General features: G+C 35.7%; 1 protein-coding gene across 2 annotated transcripts in view; it reads right to left on the bottom strand.

Annotated features, from left to right (window-relative positions):
* Nucleotides 1-15,566, bottom strand: part of DMXL2 (Dmx like 2) — a 134,525-nt gene that overhangs the window by 44,178 nt on the left and 74,781 nt on the right. For both annotated transcript variants that reach the window (XM_054565427.1, XM_054565428.1), the window contains exons 15-18: nt 14,785-14,902; nt 9,560-9,679; nt 3,827-4,054; nt 497-2,173 (exon numbers count right to left, since the gene is read on the bottom strand). In XM_054565427.1, coding sequence (XP_054421402.1) covers nt 497-2,173; nt 3,827-4,054; nt 9,560-9,679; nt 14,785-14,902 — 2,143 coding nt within the window. The remainder of the gene's footprint in view (nt 1-496; nt 2,174-3,826; nt 4,055-9,559; nt 9,680-14,784; nt 14,903-15,566) is intronic.

Here is a 15,566-nt window from a genome sequence, read left to right as displayed (position 1 = left end):
ACATACATTATATTAAAATATGTGAAAACTTCCTTATCAAAATATATTTTGGAGAAAATTAGATACCTGTAAAAATTACTTATACCTAGAAATGGTAAGATGAACAAGTTGAGCTCATGAAATGTCTATGAGCCTCATGGTTCAACAGCAAAATTAACAAATGGGCCATTATTATGACTAAAAGTAAATAAATAAACTACAAAAATCAATCTGAAAAAGCAGAAGACTATATCCAAATATCATACAAAAGTTTCAGTGTAAAACTCATGTAGGAATGCACACAGATATTATGAATCCATGAAGTCATAAGTGAGGGCCTAACACAATTGTCTTTTCTTTCACAACTAATCATGTGACATGATAGTGACTGCCTATTAGAGATCTTTTCCTTGCAAGATTCAAAGAAAGACCGCAATTTAATATGTGAGTCATTATTTAGATAATACAAATAGTTCTAATAATGGTAACTTTATAACTTTTTTGTGAGAATACTTACCTGAGTAACTCTTATCTCTGTTTTCATCAAGCTCAGTACTGGTGGTAGCCACTGTATCAGCCAAGGCTACAAGGAACATCTGCTCCAAACGGGTAAGGCCTGGCAGGCTTGAGTGCATAAGATGACTCGAAAGTACCCTAGCATGTTCTTGGCCAAAGTAAGCTGGTCCATACTGGGAAAGATTTATTACTTTTGATTTGTTTTCTCTCTTTTCTGGCTCTAAATCAATATCATCTGTTGTTATATCCTGTACTTGGAACAGTTCTGAATACTGATCCTCTGGCTGACTTTTGGTATGATCTTCATAGCTCTGTTGTATTTTTGTACTTTCTTCTGAAATTCGGTAGGTTGTATCTTGATCTGCAGCAAGCAATGCATATAATGGTAGTGGAGGAATAGAATCTATCTCAGTATAATCTCGAGTGCCATCTTTTCCTATGGTGACTGTATCCTTTGCTGTACTTCCACTTACACTAATGGTTCGAGAAAGATGTCGCTTACTTCCTTCTCCAGCATCAGTATCTCTAACTACTGCAACTTCACCTGCAATACATTTTACTAAATGAGAGAGAATAGCTTTAGCCCTGCGAACTTTCCCTAAATCCATCAATTCTAACAGTTGAGTTGGATGATATTGTGGGAGAGTAGGGGAAAGTACATGTGCAGCCTCAAATAGGCCACCATCTTGAACTACAGTTGGTGAACAAAAAACATCATCAGCAACAGCTGTTCCTTCAACAATACTTTTTCTTGACAACATATTGGGTTTAAGGGCAGAATGATCTTGTATTGCAGTCTCTTCTACATCAGGACTATCAACTTCAGTGTCTCCAAATTTGACAGCATGCTTCCACTGTGCATATACATGCATTTCACAATCCATTCCCACCACCAATATTCCATCTCTGACCCAAGAGAGAGACACAGGCAGTGAAGGTGTCCCATCAACAGAAGACACCAAATCTATAGATCTAAGAAGAACCCATCTTGACCTAACTCCTTGCTTGATACTACCACCTAGTGGTAAAGTAATGACAGCTACTCCATCCTTACTGTTGGTTTGTTCAGTCACAATTCCTGAAAGCCGCCCGTACATGAAGATATTAGCACCAACGCCCACTGTGAGAATGTGGGAGCCATCTTCCTTTGATACCCAATCCAAATGCACCAAATGCTTAATATTTGGAATAAGATATCTATCCTTGCTCAAAAAGGCATCTGATTTGCTATACACAAACAGATTACTGTCGACACTGATTCTTGAATCAAGTACATTCCCAACCTTAACCAAGTCATCAAGATGAATTGTTTGTTCTAAAACCCATTCTGACCCTCCTGTAGATTCACATTCAAATATGCAAACATGCATGGAAAATTCTTTGGAAACAAAACCATTGTGTTGGATAGGTTGTTTGTAAGCCACTGCAAGGCGACCTGTGTATGAACAGCTAACAGCAACGGGTCTTCCCACAATGCTCACTGTACTGCTATTATCTTCTCCTTCATCATTCATCAAGGGCCATCTCCTCCAGTGATAGGTTTCTTTATCATCACTTTCACATTGTATGTTGGTTTCCATACTACATTTCCAGAAGCGTACTTTATTGTCAGAACAAGTTGTAACTACTAAATAAGGTGCAAGGCACACTGGATAAATTGAAGAAGAACTCAGGTGGCCTTAAAAAAACAAAAAGTACACAGTCATAACAATAGAGCCACAAAATAATATGCTAGTAATCAAATTCCGGAATGGTAAGTCCAAAATCACTATGCACTTCTTCAGAATAACTCTGCAGCCCACCCTTAACCAGTGTCTGACACTAAATGTCCATTGGTCAAGGTATCTATGAAAGTACTGAACAGCCCAGTGGTGAAATCAAAATATAAAATAATAATCACTTAATTATTTAGGTAATTAGGCTTAAATGAGGCAAATATTTCATTAAAATAAAATTCAAGTCAACCCTTAATAAATCCATCTATTATCCACTGTAATTTTTATATGCCTTCACCACAGCATGCCTCACTGGACTTTCATTCTCTTTTATCTCTTTCATCACAGTTGCTTAAGTAATCTTTACAATTTGCCCTTCAAATGTCCCTAAGCTGTCCTCAAATAACCTAGACCCTAAATCTGATCCTACAAAAAAATTTTCAGACAGTTGAACAGGTCACTATATCTCACCCTTTTTACCAGTTTTAATTCATGCTGTCATAACACTGAACCAGAACTCTCATATTTATTCCTGGCTGCAAAAGACTAATACTGCCCGTGAATTATCTTACATTTGAGAGTCATAATAGTGATATAATAGTATAGATATAATAATAAAGGATAATAGCATTTAAGACTGGGGTCAGAAGACCTGTATTTTCAGGTTCCAGTCCACTGATACCTTCGTAACAGTGGAAAAGCCACTTAAACATCTGAGCATATTCCATCTAAATAATAGGAATCATGTTACTACTTCTCTTGAAATGTTACTGTCAAATAAAATACCTGAAAGTATTTTTATAAAGCTCATGAAAATACATAATTTTTTATTATTAATGCCAACAAACTTACTTGAGTATATCCCAAATTTACCAAATATTTTAAAGATTAAAAAACTGACCTAGATCTGCACCTGCCACAAAAGCCCAGAGTAAACTCTTAATGTGATCTTTTCAAGTCTGAATTCAACCCTGTCTTAGGAATGAGTAAGAATACTCATACTCAAAATCATTCACCAGTAATTGGAACAATCTTGAACCTCTCATTTCAGTTCCCCAAAAATACTATTCTACAAGCTCCTCTATTACAATTCCACAAATGACAGGTCATTTTAAATTTGTCTTCCAGCCGTACCCTCCAAACTATCTTATCCACCTTGTTAAAGTCAGTATCATTCTAGGCTAGCTGAACTATAATTTTGTATCCTAAATTTTTTCACCAAAGTATCTGGCAACTATAGTTCAAACATACTTAATAAATGTGAGATGCAATTAACATAATGTGGATGATAAGCCTTGATTTTTAAAAAAAGCTTCAATGATTCACAAATGAGCATATTTGTTCTTTACAACTGTGCTAACATAGTATTCCTGTTTACAGGAAATGATAGTGCAGGCAGGAAACCTCACATTAAAATATTCACAACATATTATGCCAAGCAGATTAGATTTATCACAGAAAATATCTTATAAAGACATGTTTTTAAGTAGATGTATTATTACTAGAAAATAAATCATTATTTCAATGTCAACGTAGCACATTTCAGAAGAGTTCATGCATTTTACCCATTGAAGATCGCTCTGAGCTACAACTGCCTGGTCTTAAAGTTATCTTACCTGCTGAAGGTGTTGCCCTTATTACTTCAACTCCTTCTGGAAGATCAAGAGGTTGGCTATATACCAGTCTAGAACTCAGAATAAGTTTACTAGCAGTTTGAAGATTGGCAATTGATGAAGAATGTGGCATGGGGCTCACACTGGGAGAGGTTTCTGGAGAAGAGTCTACATTCTTCTGTCCAGGGACTGAAAGCAGACTCTCCGATGGAACACTTTCTGAAGCTTTAGCTTTAAATAAATTACAAAATTATGAAATATAATTACTATCATTATACACATGAAGCGAGTACATTTTGTTATCATTTAAGAAACATGGTTTCTTAAAAGTACTTTGGAAACAAGGTTATTTTCAGACTTTGCTCAGCTACCTTGATAATTTTTTTAAAAATTTTTCTAAACACTTTTACTCTTTCTTAGTCTCTCCACCACAGTGACACTGTCAGTGAAGAATCACAACATAAAAAACTAGAGAGACTTCTGGTCAAGAAGGCAGTGTAGGCAGGCATGGCTCACCTCTTCGCACAACCACATCAAAATTACAATTAAAATATAGAATAACCATCACTCAGAACCATCAGAAATCGAGTTGATGGGAAATGTGACAACACAGGATTGAAGAAACTAATCCATCCAGACTGCTATGAGGGGAAGAGACGCGGAAAGGGCTGGTCCCTCACCTACATGTGGTGGATAAAAATAGGGAGATATATTTTGGGAGCAAGGAGTTCCAGCCACACACCAGGCCCCCAGCCCAAGGTTCCAGTGCCAGGAAGATAAATCCCCACAACTTCTGGCTGCAAAAACCAGAGGGGATTAAGTCGGTAGAGGAAACTACTGGAGCCCCAAGCAGTTCCTCTTAAAGAACCCACACACAGATGCACCTATTCAGACTCACTCCCTCTGAGCTCCAGCAACGGGGTAGCAATGTGAAAGGAACCAGTGACATACAGGGAAGAACTGAAGTATCTGGCATCAAGACGAGCAGACACCATTCACTGTCCCCTTTTTAAACCCTCCCTCCATAGAGCCCGCAAGCAGGTGCTATATCTGAGACTCCATCAACTGGTTAACACTGTTTGACCTGCCATGGAGATCCCCAGGGACTTTACCCACCCAATTTATAGGCTCACCCAAGGTACTTTTCCATATGAAAGGCTGGTCTTGGCTTATACCACACAACTTCCTAAATTCTCTCAAACAAGCAACAGCTGGCCTCAATGAGCCTCAGTCCCAACACTAGCAGCAGCCAGCCTAGATGCACAGCTTGGCTTTGCCTAGGAATCTCCAAGGGCAGCACAAGCAGCAGCCATCACAGATTGCTTTATAGCTCAGGCAGGGTGACCCCAGGCAAAACACAGGTGGTGGCTGACCTCGGCATGCACCACCTGGGAAACCCTAGGGTCAGCGCACCCAGTGGATGGATAGCTACAGACCATGTTGGAGCACCACCATCCTGCCCCTGCACAGCAGATCCTCCACAGAGTGTGGGGGTTGGTGGTCAGTGGTCACAGCAAGTCCTTGCAGCTGACTGGCCTGGGTACATCCCTCCCATTGATCTGCCAACAGCAACGAAGACTCAACTGCAAGAGGAGAGTATACTTAGCCCACATAAAAGGCACACCACAAGTACCCAGCTTCAGTGATAGGGGAGGCTCTGCCACTGCACCCTACAGGAGACCTACTACATTAGGCCACACTACTAAGACACTGAGTCAAAGCAGCTCTACCTAATACATAGAAACAAACATAGAGAGGCTGCCAAAATGAGGAGATAAAGAAACATGGCCCAAAACTTTTGAAAAAGAGCTAAACAAAAGGGAGGTAAGCAATCTAACAGATGCAGACTTCAAAACACTGGATATAAGGATGCTCAAGGAACTTGGTGAGGACCTAAACAGCATAAAAAAAGATCAAGTCAGAAACGAAGGACATACTAATTGAAATGAAGAACAATCCAGCCCTGGCTGATGTGGCTCAGTGGACTGAGTGCCAATCTGCAAACCCAAAGGTCACTGGTTTGATTCCCAGATGAGCACATGCCTGGGTTGGGGACCAGTTCCCCAGTTGGGGTGTGTGTGAGACGCAACCAATCGATGTATCCCTGGCACCTAGATGTTTCTCTCCCTCTCCTTCTCCCCTCCTTCCCTTCTCTCTAAAAATAAATAAATGTAAAGAAAAAAGAAACAACAATTTACAGAGAAACAAGAGTAAAGTGGATGAAGCCAAGAATCAAATCAATGATTTGGAACATAAGCAAGCAAAAAACCACCAATCAGAACAACAAAAAGAAAAAAGAATCCAAAAAATTAAGGATAGTATAAGCAGCCTCTGGCACAACTTCAAGAAGTCCAACATTCACATGATAGATGTGTCAGAAGGACAGTGAAAGAGCAAGAAACTGGAAATCTATTTGAAAAAATAATGAAAGAAAACTTCCCTAATTTGGTGAAGGAAATAGACATGCAAGTCCAGGAAGCACAGAGAGTCCCAAACAGTGTGGATGTAAATAGGCCCGTTCCAAGACACATCACATAATTAAAACACCAGAGGTTACAGATGGAGAGAGAATCTCAAAAGCAGCAAGAGAAAAGCAGTTAGTTACCTACAGGGGAGTTCCCATAAGACTATCAGCTGATTTCTCAAAAGAAACTTTGCAGGCTAGAAGCAACTGGAAAAAATATTTAAAGCCATGAAAAGCAGCAACCTACAGCCAAGATTGCTCTACACAGCAAAGATATCACTTAGAATCGAAGGGCAGATAAAGAGCTTCTCAGACAAGAAAACACTAAAGGAGTTCATCATCACCAAATCATTATTATATGAAACGTTAAAGGGACTTATTTAAAAAAAGATCAAAACTGTGAACAATAAAATGGCAATAAATATCTATCAATATCAGTTATCTATCAATAACTGAATCTAAAAAACTAAGCAAAAAGAACAGAGATAGAATCATGGATACAGAGAGCATTCTGATGGTTGCCAGATGGGAGGGAGAAGGTATAGGGGAATGGGTGAAGAGGTGCGGGGATTAAGAAGTACAAATAGGTAGTTACAGAATAGCCACGAGGGTACAAAGTACAGTATAGGAAATGGAGTAGCCAAGGAACCTATACACATGACCCATGGACATAAACAATGGTGGGATGATTGCCTGCGGGAGTGGAGGGTGCTGCGTGAAGGGGGGCAAAGAGGGAAAAAATCAGGACAACTGTAACAGCATAATCAATAAAATATAATTTTTTAAAAACTAGAAAAATACCCTAAGTCATATGGTCCAATGTTCTCAAGCTTTAAGACATAAAAACCTTGAGGAACTCATTAACATAGAGGTACCTGGGCCTAAACACAAAGACACTGATTCAGTTATTTTCGGGTAGATCCCAGATATCTGCATTAATAAGCAGGCCAGGTGTTGCTAAAACAGAAAAGGCATGAATTGAACTTTGAGAAATAACAAGGTACTGTCCTCACTTAATGTATAAAGAAATTTAAACTTGGAAAACTTAATGATTTTAGATCACATAACTAGCTATGGCAAAGAAGATATTAAAATACCAGCCTCTTAAATATTAAGTGCTGAAATAAAATAATAATTTCAAGAACAAATTCAAAAAATAAAAGTTCCAATCAAATTCAATATAGTATTAGTTGACTGGCTTTGTAAGGCACACTGATCTTGATCTTCTTCCAAAGAGTTTCAACCTTTCACACAAGAGCAAATATAAATCTCTAAACAGATTCAGTTACCTGTGCTTCTGCTACATAAAACATTAAAAAGCAGTACATTTATTTCTTTCTGTGTCTGTCTCCCCACCTTAGTCTATGAATTCATCAAGGACAAGGATGAGGTCTTACTGCTATCTACATCTAAAGAAGCACCAGAATGCAAAAGAGGTAATAATCAATCCTCTTTTGTTGTTGGTGGAAATTAAACACATCACTCTCTTTTATAATGGCTGAACACTCAAGATGAAATATGCAAACTTTTTTTGTAAAATAGAATAAGACTACAAACTTGAATAGGTAGTCAGAAGACAGAAATACCACTCCTGGCTCCATCACTATTATTGTCTAAGGAATGCACTTCACCGTCAGCAAAAAAGGTTGAACTACATTTCTCTTCCTGTAAAACAGGCAATTTTCTAATATATATTTCATACTAAGAAAGAAAGTAAGAGCAGGAAAAAAAGAAAAGACTTTACAGCCAAAGACTTGATTTTGTGACAAGTTAGATGTTGGACTTAGTCAAGTTACTTAATAGTACTCCATCAGTAAAGTGCAGATAGTCTCTATGTCCTATATATAAAACACGTATCTCAGTGCCTGGCACCTAGAAGTTACTCAACATGTCTCTTCCCCATCTAAATTGAAACCTATGATTTGAAATTCTGCCAGGATTTTATACACACTGATAAACTCAAGTATTAGCTGTGAATGGCAATATACACTATCTTAAATCTGCTGTGAATGATAGAGCCAAAAGATAGGTGCTTACGTCATAGTTGAAAAGAGAATGTTATTTGTTTGACTCTACTGAAATATCATTGTTTGTGATCGTATATTATTGTCACAAACAAGGATAGGCAAGCAACTCTACACTAGCCCTGGCCTTAGGAAAACAGCAGTGGGACACTTTGCTCATAAGCAGTAGGGACAGAAGGTATCACATGATTCCCGTCCTACCACAAGGATCTGCTACTACTTCCATTAATCTTTTCAGAACCATCCCTGGCTCTCTACTCAACTCTAGATACTATAGTCTCTGCTAAGAATCATCTTCCTGATGAGCTGTTTTTAGATTTCTCTACTCTTGCATTTCTGTGAAACAACAACTAATGCCAAGAACTCCAAAGGCTTTGAAATAATTTTTGGATTCCTGCTGTCTCAAGAAGATTAGGCTGTACTAGCCACAGGTAAAAATGTTCTATCAAATCATTTGGTTTTGCTAATGCCAGTTCATGGCCCAGTTAGAACCACTACTTATACAATTTCCCAATAATTTGGATTACAAAGAGGAAAAAAAATGTATATATATAAAAATTAGTTCATGTAGTAAATGTTTAGCGTATAAAATAAATTATATAAGAATAAAATATTTTAGTAACTTAAACATTTTAAGTAGTTTAAAGGAAATTTGGTTTGATATGGCTATCTATGCGGCTCATTTTAAGAATTCTCTCTCAGAAAGTAATATCAATGATCAATTCCTTTGCTTCATACTATATTCTACTTTGTTAAGGAATTAATACAAATGTGTATAGCAAATTCATGCCTAAAGTAATTTTTTATCAGTGCTGCAGTTCCTAATGTACTACCAAAACAGTTCTACTTATGAGCTTCAGTTCAGATGTTTAACCACGTTTTTTCTAAATAGCAAATCTGGTCCTTTTAGTGATACAAAATATGTATTAATCAACAGAAAAGTAAGGATTAATTCTATAGCAAAACTGACTTACAGAAACATAGTATCTAGAATGGTCATAATAAACATTAAGTATTGATGACAAAAATAAGTCAATCAAGCTTTTGTTTTTATGTCTAATGTATCCATAATGTTTTTTAGATTAATCTGTTTCATTAATGATTTATGACATTGTAATTTAAAGCCTAGCATATACATACTTTGATTCTCCAACTCAACTTCCAGTTCTTCATTTTAAAGAATTAAGTAACCTAAAGCATATTCAATAAAATAGAATTTCACATCATCACTACATGAAAATTACTTACCTAAACATGGCTGTACAGATTTAAGATGAAGGTGCCACATATGGAGAATAGAGTAATTATTGCTGTCCTTTTCAATTACTACTAGAAAAAACTTTTCTGAAAATGGTGGTGGGCGATAGCCTATTGTTCAAAGAAAAAGAATATTTAAGTTAATATGTTTTTATAAAGTTAAAAGATACTTTTTAAAAACATCTCTTAATAAGCATAAAAGTTGGGAGGGAGGGAGAGGAACAGACATGTAGAAGCAGTTTTATACAATTTTTTTGCAAAAGTTAGGTAGCTATCAAGACTAACGGGACTACGTCAAAGTATACAAACGTCAACATGAAGGGACGGCTATTAGTCAAGATGGGACAATATAAGCGTCAGAGAATAAAAATGAATATAACCTATTAAAACACATTGATATATTTTTTTAAGAAAAAGAATTCATAAAAATACCAAATGAGAGTGAGAGGGCACACAAGAAAAAAAGGAAAAGAGAAACAAGAAGAAATGGAAAGAGGACAGAAAGGAAGAGAAAGACAGGAAAGAGGCAGACACAGAGAGAACAAGAGAGGGAGGGATAGTACAAGAGCCAAGAGTGTCTCATTGAACACCCCTTCGACTATCTGGGGCACTAATTCCTTATTTCAAAAATTGGCAATTAAAAAGAAAAATGAAATAAACATTTATTTTGTTTTTCCTACATGAAAAGGACATTTTTTTAAGTCATGGGGTAGGGGCAGTGGTACTGGCACAGAAGAGACTTCCTAGACACTTTATTCATTTTTTATGAAAAAAACATTATTTAGGGACATAATTTTCCCTGTTAGTCATATATGTAAATTGTACTCCTCATATATGAAAATGATATCTACACAGGCCAACAAAAAGATTCCTTAAAAATGAAAATCCATAATGACACCTCAGTGGCAATGAGCAGGGCTTGGGCCCAGACTGTGCTCTCTAAATCCCATTCCCCATTAAAAAAACAGTTTGGAGCGATGACTCCATTCTCATAAGGATATCTACAAGATGAGCCTAGGACATCTAACTATGCCTGAAAGAAGGTAAACTACAGAAACTAACAAGGTTTGTCAAAAGGACTCAGAGGACCAACTTGAAAGGATCCTCACTAGCCTAATTTATATATATTAAGACAATGCGAGCATTAAAAAAAAAACCCTGAAAACTGTTGGAAATATGCTAAGAATATAAATATCTATGAGTAATATGAGTTCTTTTATATACATGTATATATTTATATTATTCTTCATTTCTTCAATAAAGAGTTTTTTTAAATGAGTTGATATGATACCCAAAAGAAAACACCAAACAACTACAAATTCTTTAGTAACCCCTGGCATTAACCTGGGAACAAACCCCTTCCTCTGAAACAGTCAATTAAAGGGAAAGAACTAAGCACTTACCCTGCCTTTTCAAAAAATTACTTTATTTCAAGTAGCCAAATAGCTCCAGTTGATTAGACAAAGTTATTCTTTACAAATGCTTTCCAGCTAATAAATAAATGAGAACTAACAGAATTATAAAATCATAATTTTGTAATTATTTTTTATTTTTTGATTTTAAAGAGAGAAAGGAAAGGGAGGGAGGAGGAGAGAGAGAGAGTTGTTGTTCCACTTATTTATACATTTATTGACTGATTCCTTATGTGCTCTGACCAGGGATCAAACCCGCAATCTTGGCATATCAGGACAATGCTCTAACCAACTGAGCTACTGAGCCAAGGTTTTGTTATTATTAATGAAATAACTGATTCAAAAGCAACCTTATCAATGGAAGAAACAATGATGTAAAAAGACTGCTGGAACTTGGAGTGATGAACACACAATACAATATACAGATGATATATTATAGAATATCCCTTAAACCTATATAATTTTATAACCCCCAATAAATTCAATTTAAAAAAAAGATTGCTGGCAATCTTTGCATTGGAGCCTCTACCTGAATCTTCTAACTCTTGGCATCACTGAAAATGAGACTTCTTAACATGTTCTTTCTGGTGCGATACAGATGAAGTACATAGCATCACCTAAGAAGTTGAGAACCTGCATCTAATCAAGTGTATAGAGCTAACTCACACTTTTCAAGAAAAAGATGAGATGTCTTCACAAGCAACTAGTCAGAGAAATTTCTAGACAATAACTCTCTCTAAACAACTCAGTGGCGTCATAACCAGTGTGGCTTGGTTGGGCACCATTCCCCAAAGTGAAAGATCGCAGGTTTGATTCCTCATCAAGGCTTCATGCCTAGGGTTGCCGGTTTGATCCCCCACTGGGGTGCCTGCAAGAAGCAACCGATCGATGCTTCTTTGTCATATTGATGTTTTTTCCTTCTCTCCCTGCATTCTTCTCTCTTTAAAAATAAATAAAATCTTTTAAAAATAAAATAACTCAGTGGCATAATGAGCATAAAGGGGGATTCCTTTAGATTAAAACTCTCAACAAACAATGAAACATGAAATGTGAATTTGGTTTGGATATCAACCCAACAAATTAAAAACAAATGAAAATTCCCAACATTTTTGAGACAAGTGAATGGCATCAGCATGGATGAGTTACTACACAGTTCTGAGGATACCTGTTGTTTTATCAGTGTGCTACTAGCACACACGTAAGAAGGTCATTTTTACAAATGTATATGGAAGTACACAGGAGTGAAACGACATGATGGCTGGATTTTCTTTAAAATATTTCAGAAAAAAGGAAAAAAATGATGAATTGTGAAAAAAATCTTAAAATCTTCCATCTAAATTATGGGCATAAGGAGATTAATTCAAATATGTGACATTTTTAAAAATTAAGAGTAATTAATTTTATACATATTTACACATCATTTTATACATATTGGGTCTTTTAAGAAAACAGCTATAAAATCAGAAAGAATATCAGAGAAATTCTGCATGAAAACAAAAGGAAAATCAAGAAAGGAATTAAAAAAATCTTTTTGCCTGATTTTTTAAAAAGATTTTACTTACTTATTTTTAGAGAGAGGGAAAGGAAGGGAGAGAGGGAGGAAAACATCAATGTGCAAGAGAAACACTGAGTGATTGCCTCTCACACACCCCAGGGGAACCTGGCCCACAACCCAGGCATGTACCCTAACTGGGAATTGAACCAGCAACCTTTTTGGTTGTGGGATGAGGGCCAACAAACTGAGCCACACTGGTCAGGGTTTTTGGCCTGATTTTGCAGTGACAAAGAATTATCAAAAGATGGAAATAAAAAATATTTTTAAATGCAAGTCTTTTAATTAAAAATATTACAACCACCACTACCACAAAAAAAAATTGTATTATAAAGAAAAACACCAACTTTACATAAGCATTGTTTTCTAGTAGGTTGGCATGTATATACTGTTAGAAATAGTATAGTTAGAAATTGCTTTATTGGAAAGCATATAAAAAAAGTTTCTCAGATAAAGGTGAAATGTTATGGAAAAGCAAATTTTAAATCTATAAAGTAGTACTGTTATGCTATAATGATAGTAAAATAAAACTGAACATGACAACTGAATAACTTATAAAAGAGAAAAGTTCTGGCATATAAAGAAAGAGACATGAAAGGATAAAATTACTGGTCTGACAGGTGAAAAGATATTTGAACTAAGCTTCATAGAAGATACAGACTTATTCTGATTTTTCACTAAATAAAAGAAAATTATCTGTATGAATTCATTAGAAATACTTTCTTTAAATGTCTATATACAATTCTGTGATAAAAGCTATACTAAGAAAGTGTGATGGCTTGAAAAAATAAATTACAAAAAATAAAAAATTTTAAAAAGCTATACTAAGAAAGTAAAATATGTTCATTACCATCATAATCAAATGAGTTAAAGTATCTGAAACTTTTCAACTAAAAAAGATTAAAATAGAACATGTCTTTCCTTCTTTCTAATAGAAAGTACACTATTCAATAGGTTCTGTTCAAATACAACATGGCAGTTTTATAATTACAAAGTTGTACCTTCTAAAGGGAACATTTTAAGCTAAATATTGAAGTTTAAAGTAAACATGATATGTTCTATTCTTTTTTAATTGATGTTTTTTGGAGAGAGAGAAACATCAATTTTTTGTTCCACTTATTTATGCATTCATTGGTTGATTTTTGTATGTTTTCCCTGACCGAGGATCAAACCCGCAACCTTGGCATGTCAGGATGATGCTCTAAGCCAACTGAGCTACCCATCCCCAGGGCATATGGTTTGTTCTTGAAAAGTCTTATGAAGAACTACTTTCTTTCATAAAAAGAAAAAAGAAATGTTATACTTCAGGAGAAAACTGTAAGTCCCTTTAATTCATAGCATATCTGAGGTTTCTGGCATACCATGCAATATAATACCTTATACCTTATATTCAACAACAGTATATAGCAATTTACTATTATATTTTGAATTCATACTAATATTAATTGGTTTGCTTAAGATACCACAGGGAACTTACTACCATTTAGCATAATTTAATTATAAACAATTAAAATTAATTTTTAAAACAAACTAGGTTTCATAAATAACATTTATTTACTTTTTATTGAATTTACTAGTGACATGGGTGAATAAAATTATATAGGTTTCAGGCGTCCAATTCTATAATACATTATATGTATATTGTATTGTGTTCACCACCAAGTCTCCTTCTCTCACCAGGTATCCCCTATATCCTCTTCTTGTCCCCCCACCCCCTTTCCTCCTGGCAATCACCACACTGCTGTCTGTGTTCATGAGTTTGGGTTTTTTTTGCTTAATCCCTTCACCTTTTCACCCAACCCCACCACCCCACTCCCCTCTGATAGCTGTTAGTCGGCATCTATGAGTCTGTTCTTATTTCGTTAGTTTATTTTGCACATTAGATGCCACATATGAATGAAATCATGTGAGATTTGTCTTTCTCTGACAGGCTGATTTCACTTGGCATTCACTATCCAGGTCCATCCATGTTGTCACCAAAGGTAAGATTTCCTTCTTTTCTTCACAGCCAAGTAGTACCATAAATAACATCTCTTAACAGAAGTCTATGTTGCCAATGAAACTGTTTCAAAATGTAATTTCAGCCACATGCCCTCCAAATCTACAAATAACCAATTCTGACAGAACTGGTATATTTGCTAAAATTACAAGAGTGATGACCTGTGATATAAAGATCTATACGCAAAAAACTTTCTGAAGGCCTTTTTTTAATATTAAGGTAAGTAAACTCAAGATTATTTTTTTAAAAATACCTTGTGATGGCTGAAAAAATACTTCTGTTTCCTTTTTCTCCAAATCTTCCTTATGTGGTCTATATCCTATAATGAAGTCTTCTTGAAACACATGAAGCAATTGTGTATTTGAACCACACTAAAAATATGAAAAAAATGAAGTTTTTAATTTTTGAAATTCCTTATCTCCCTCATACCTCCACCTTAAAAGAACACTAATGTAGAAGAAATAAATCTCTCTAACAATTTCCACTCTTTATCTACTGACTAATTGAGGAGTGAGAAAAAAGTAACAGAAAAAAAAATCATCAGAACTATCTGGGCAGAGAAAAATACTTTCAAAGATGCTACAGCCAATAGCAGAGAAGAGGGACTCTAATAAAAACAAACCGACAGATTTGTTTCTCAAAAGAACATATTCAAAAAACAAAAACAAAACAGTTAAGTGATCTATACCAGTCTGAGCTCAAAAGTATTGAGCTGAAAAGGCAAAGCTAACTATGTAAGGAACACTAGTAAAGGATTCCTTTGGTTTTGGTAATTCCTTCAAAATACAAATAAATAAAAACCAGAAAGGTTCTCAAAGTACAATATATACTCCCAGTAAATCAGTATGGTGGGAATTACAAGGAATCCTAATATAGCCAGTGAGGATGACGCATCTCTGGAGAAATGTACTGAAATGTAACTGGGGCTTCCAGAAGGGTGGATGAAGCATCACTGTCAGCTGTTACCATGTTTTCAGACCAGAGAAAAATAAAGACAATCACAAATGATGACTTAGAACCACAAAAAAATGAACA

Source organism: Pteronotus mesoamericanus, unplaced genomic scaffold, assembly GCF_021234165.1.
Source record: "Pteronotus mesoamericanus isolate MK-2021 breed Mesoamerican mustached bat unplaced genomic scaffold, CSHL_Meso_final contig_164, whole genome shotgun sequence".
Classification (NCBI taxonomy): Eukaryota; Metazoa; Chordata; class Mammalia; order Chiroptera; family Mormoopidae; genus Pteronotus; species Pteronotus mesoamericanus.
Note: the sequence above shows the minus strand (reverse complement) of the source record. Positions and strands in the feature narration are given on the sequence as shown.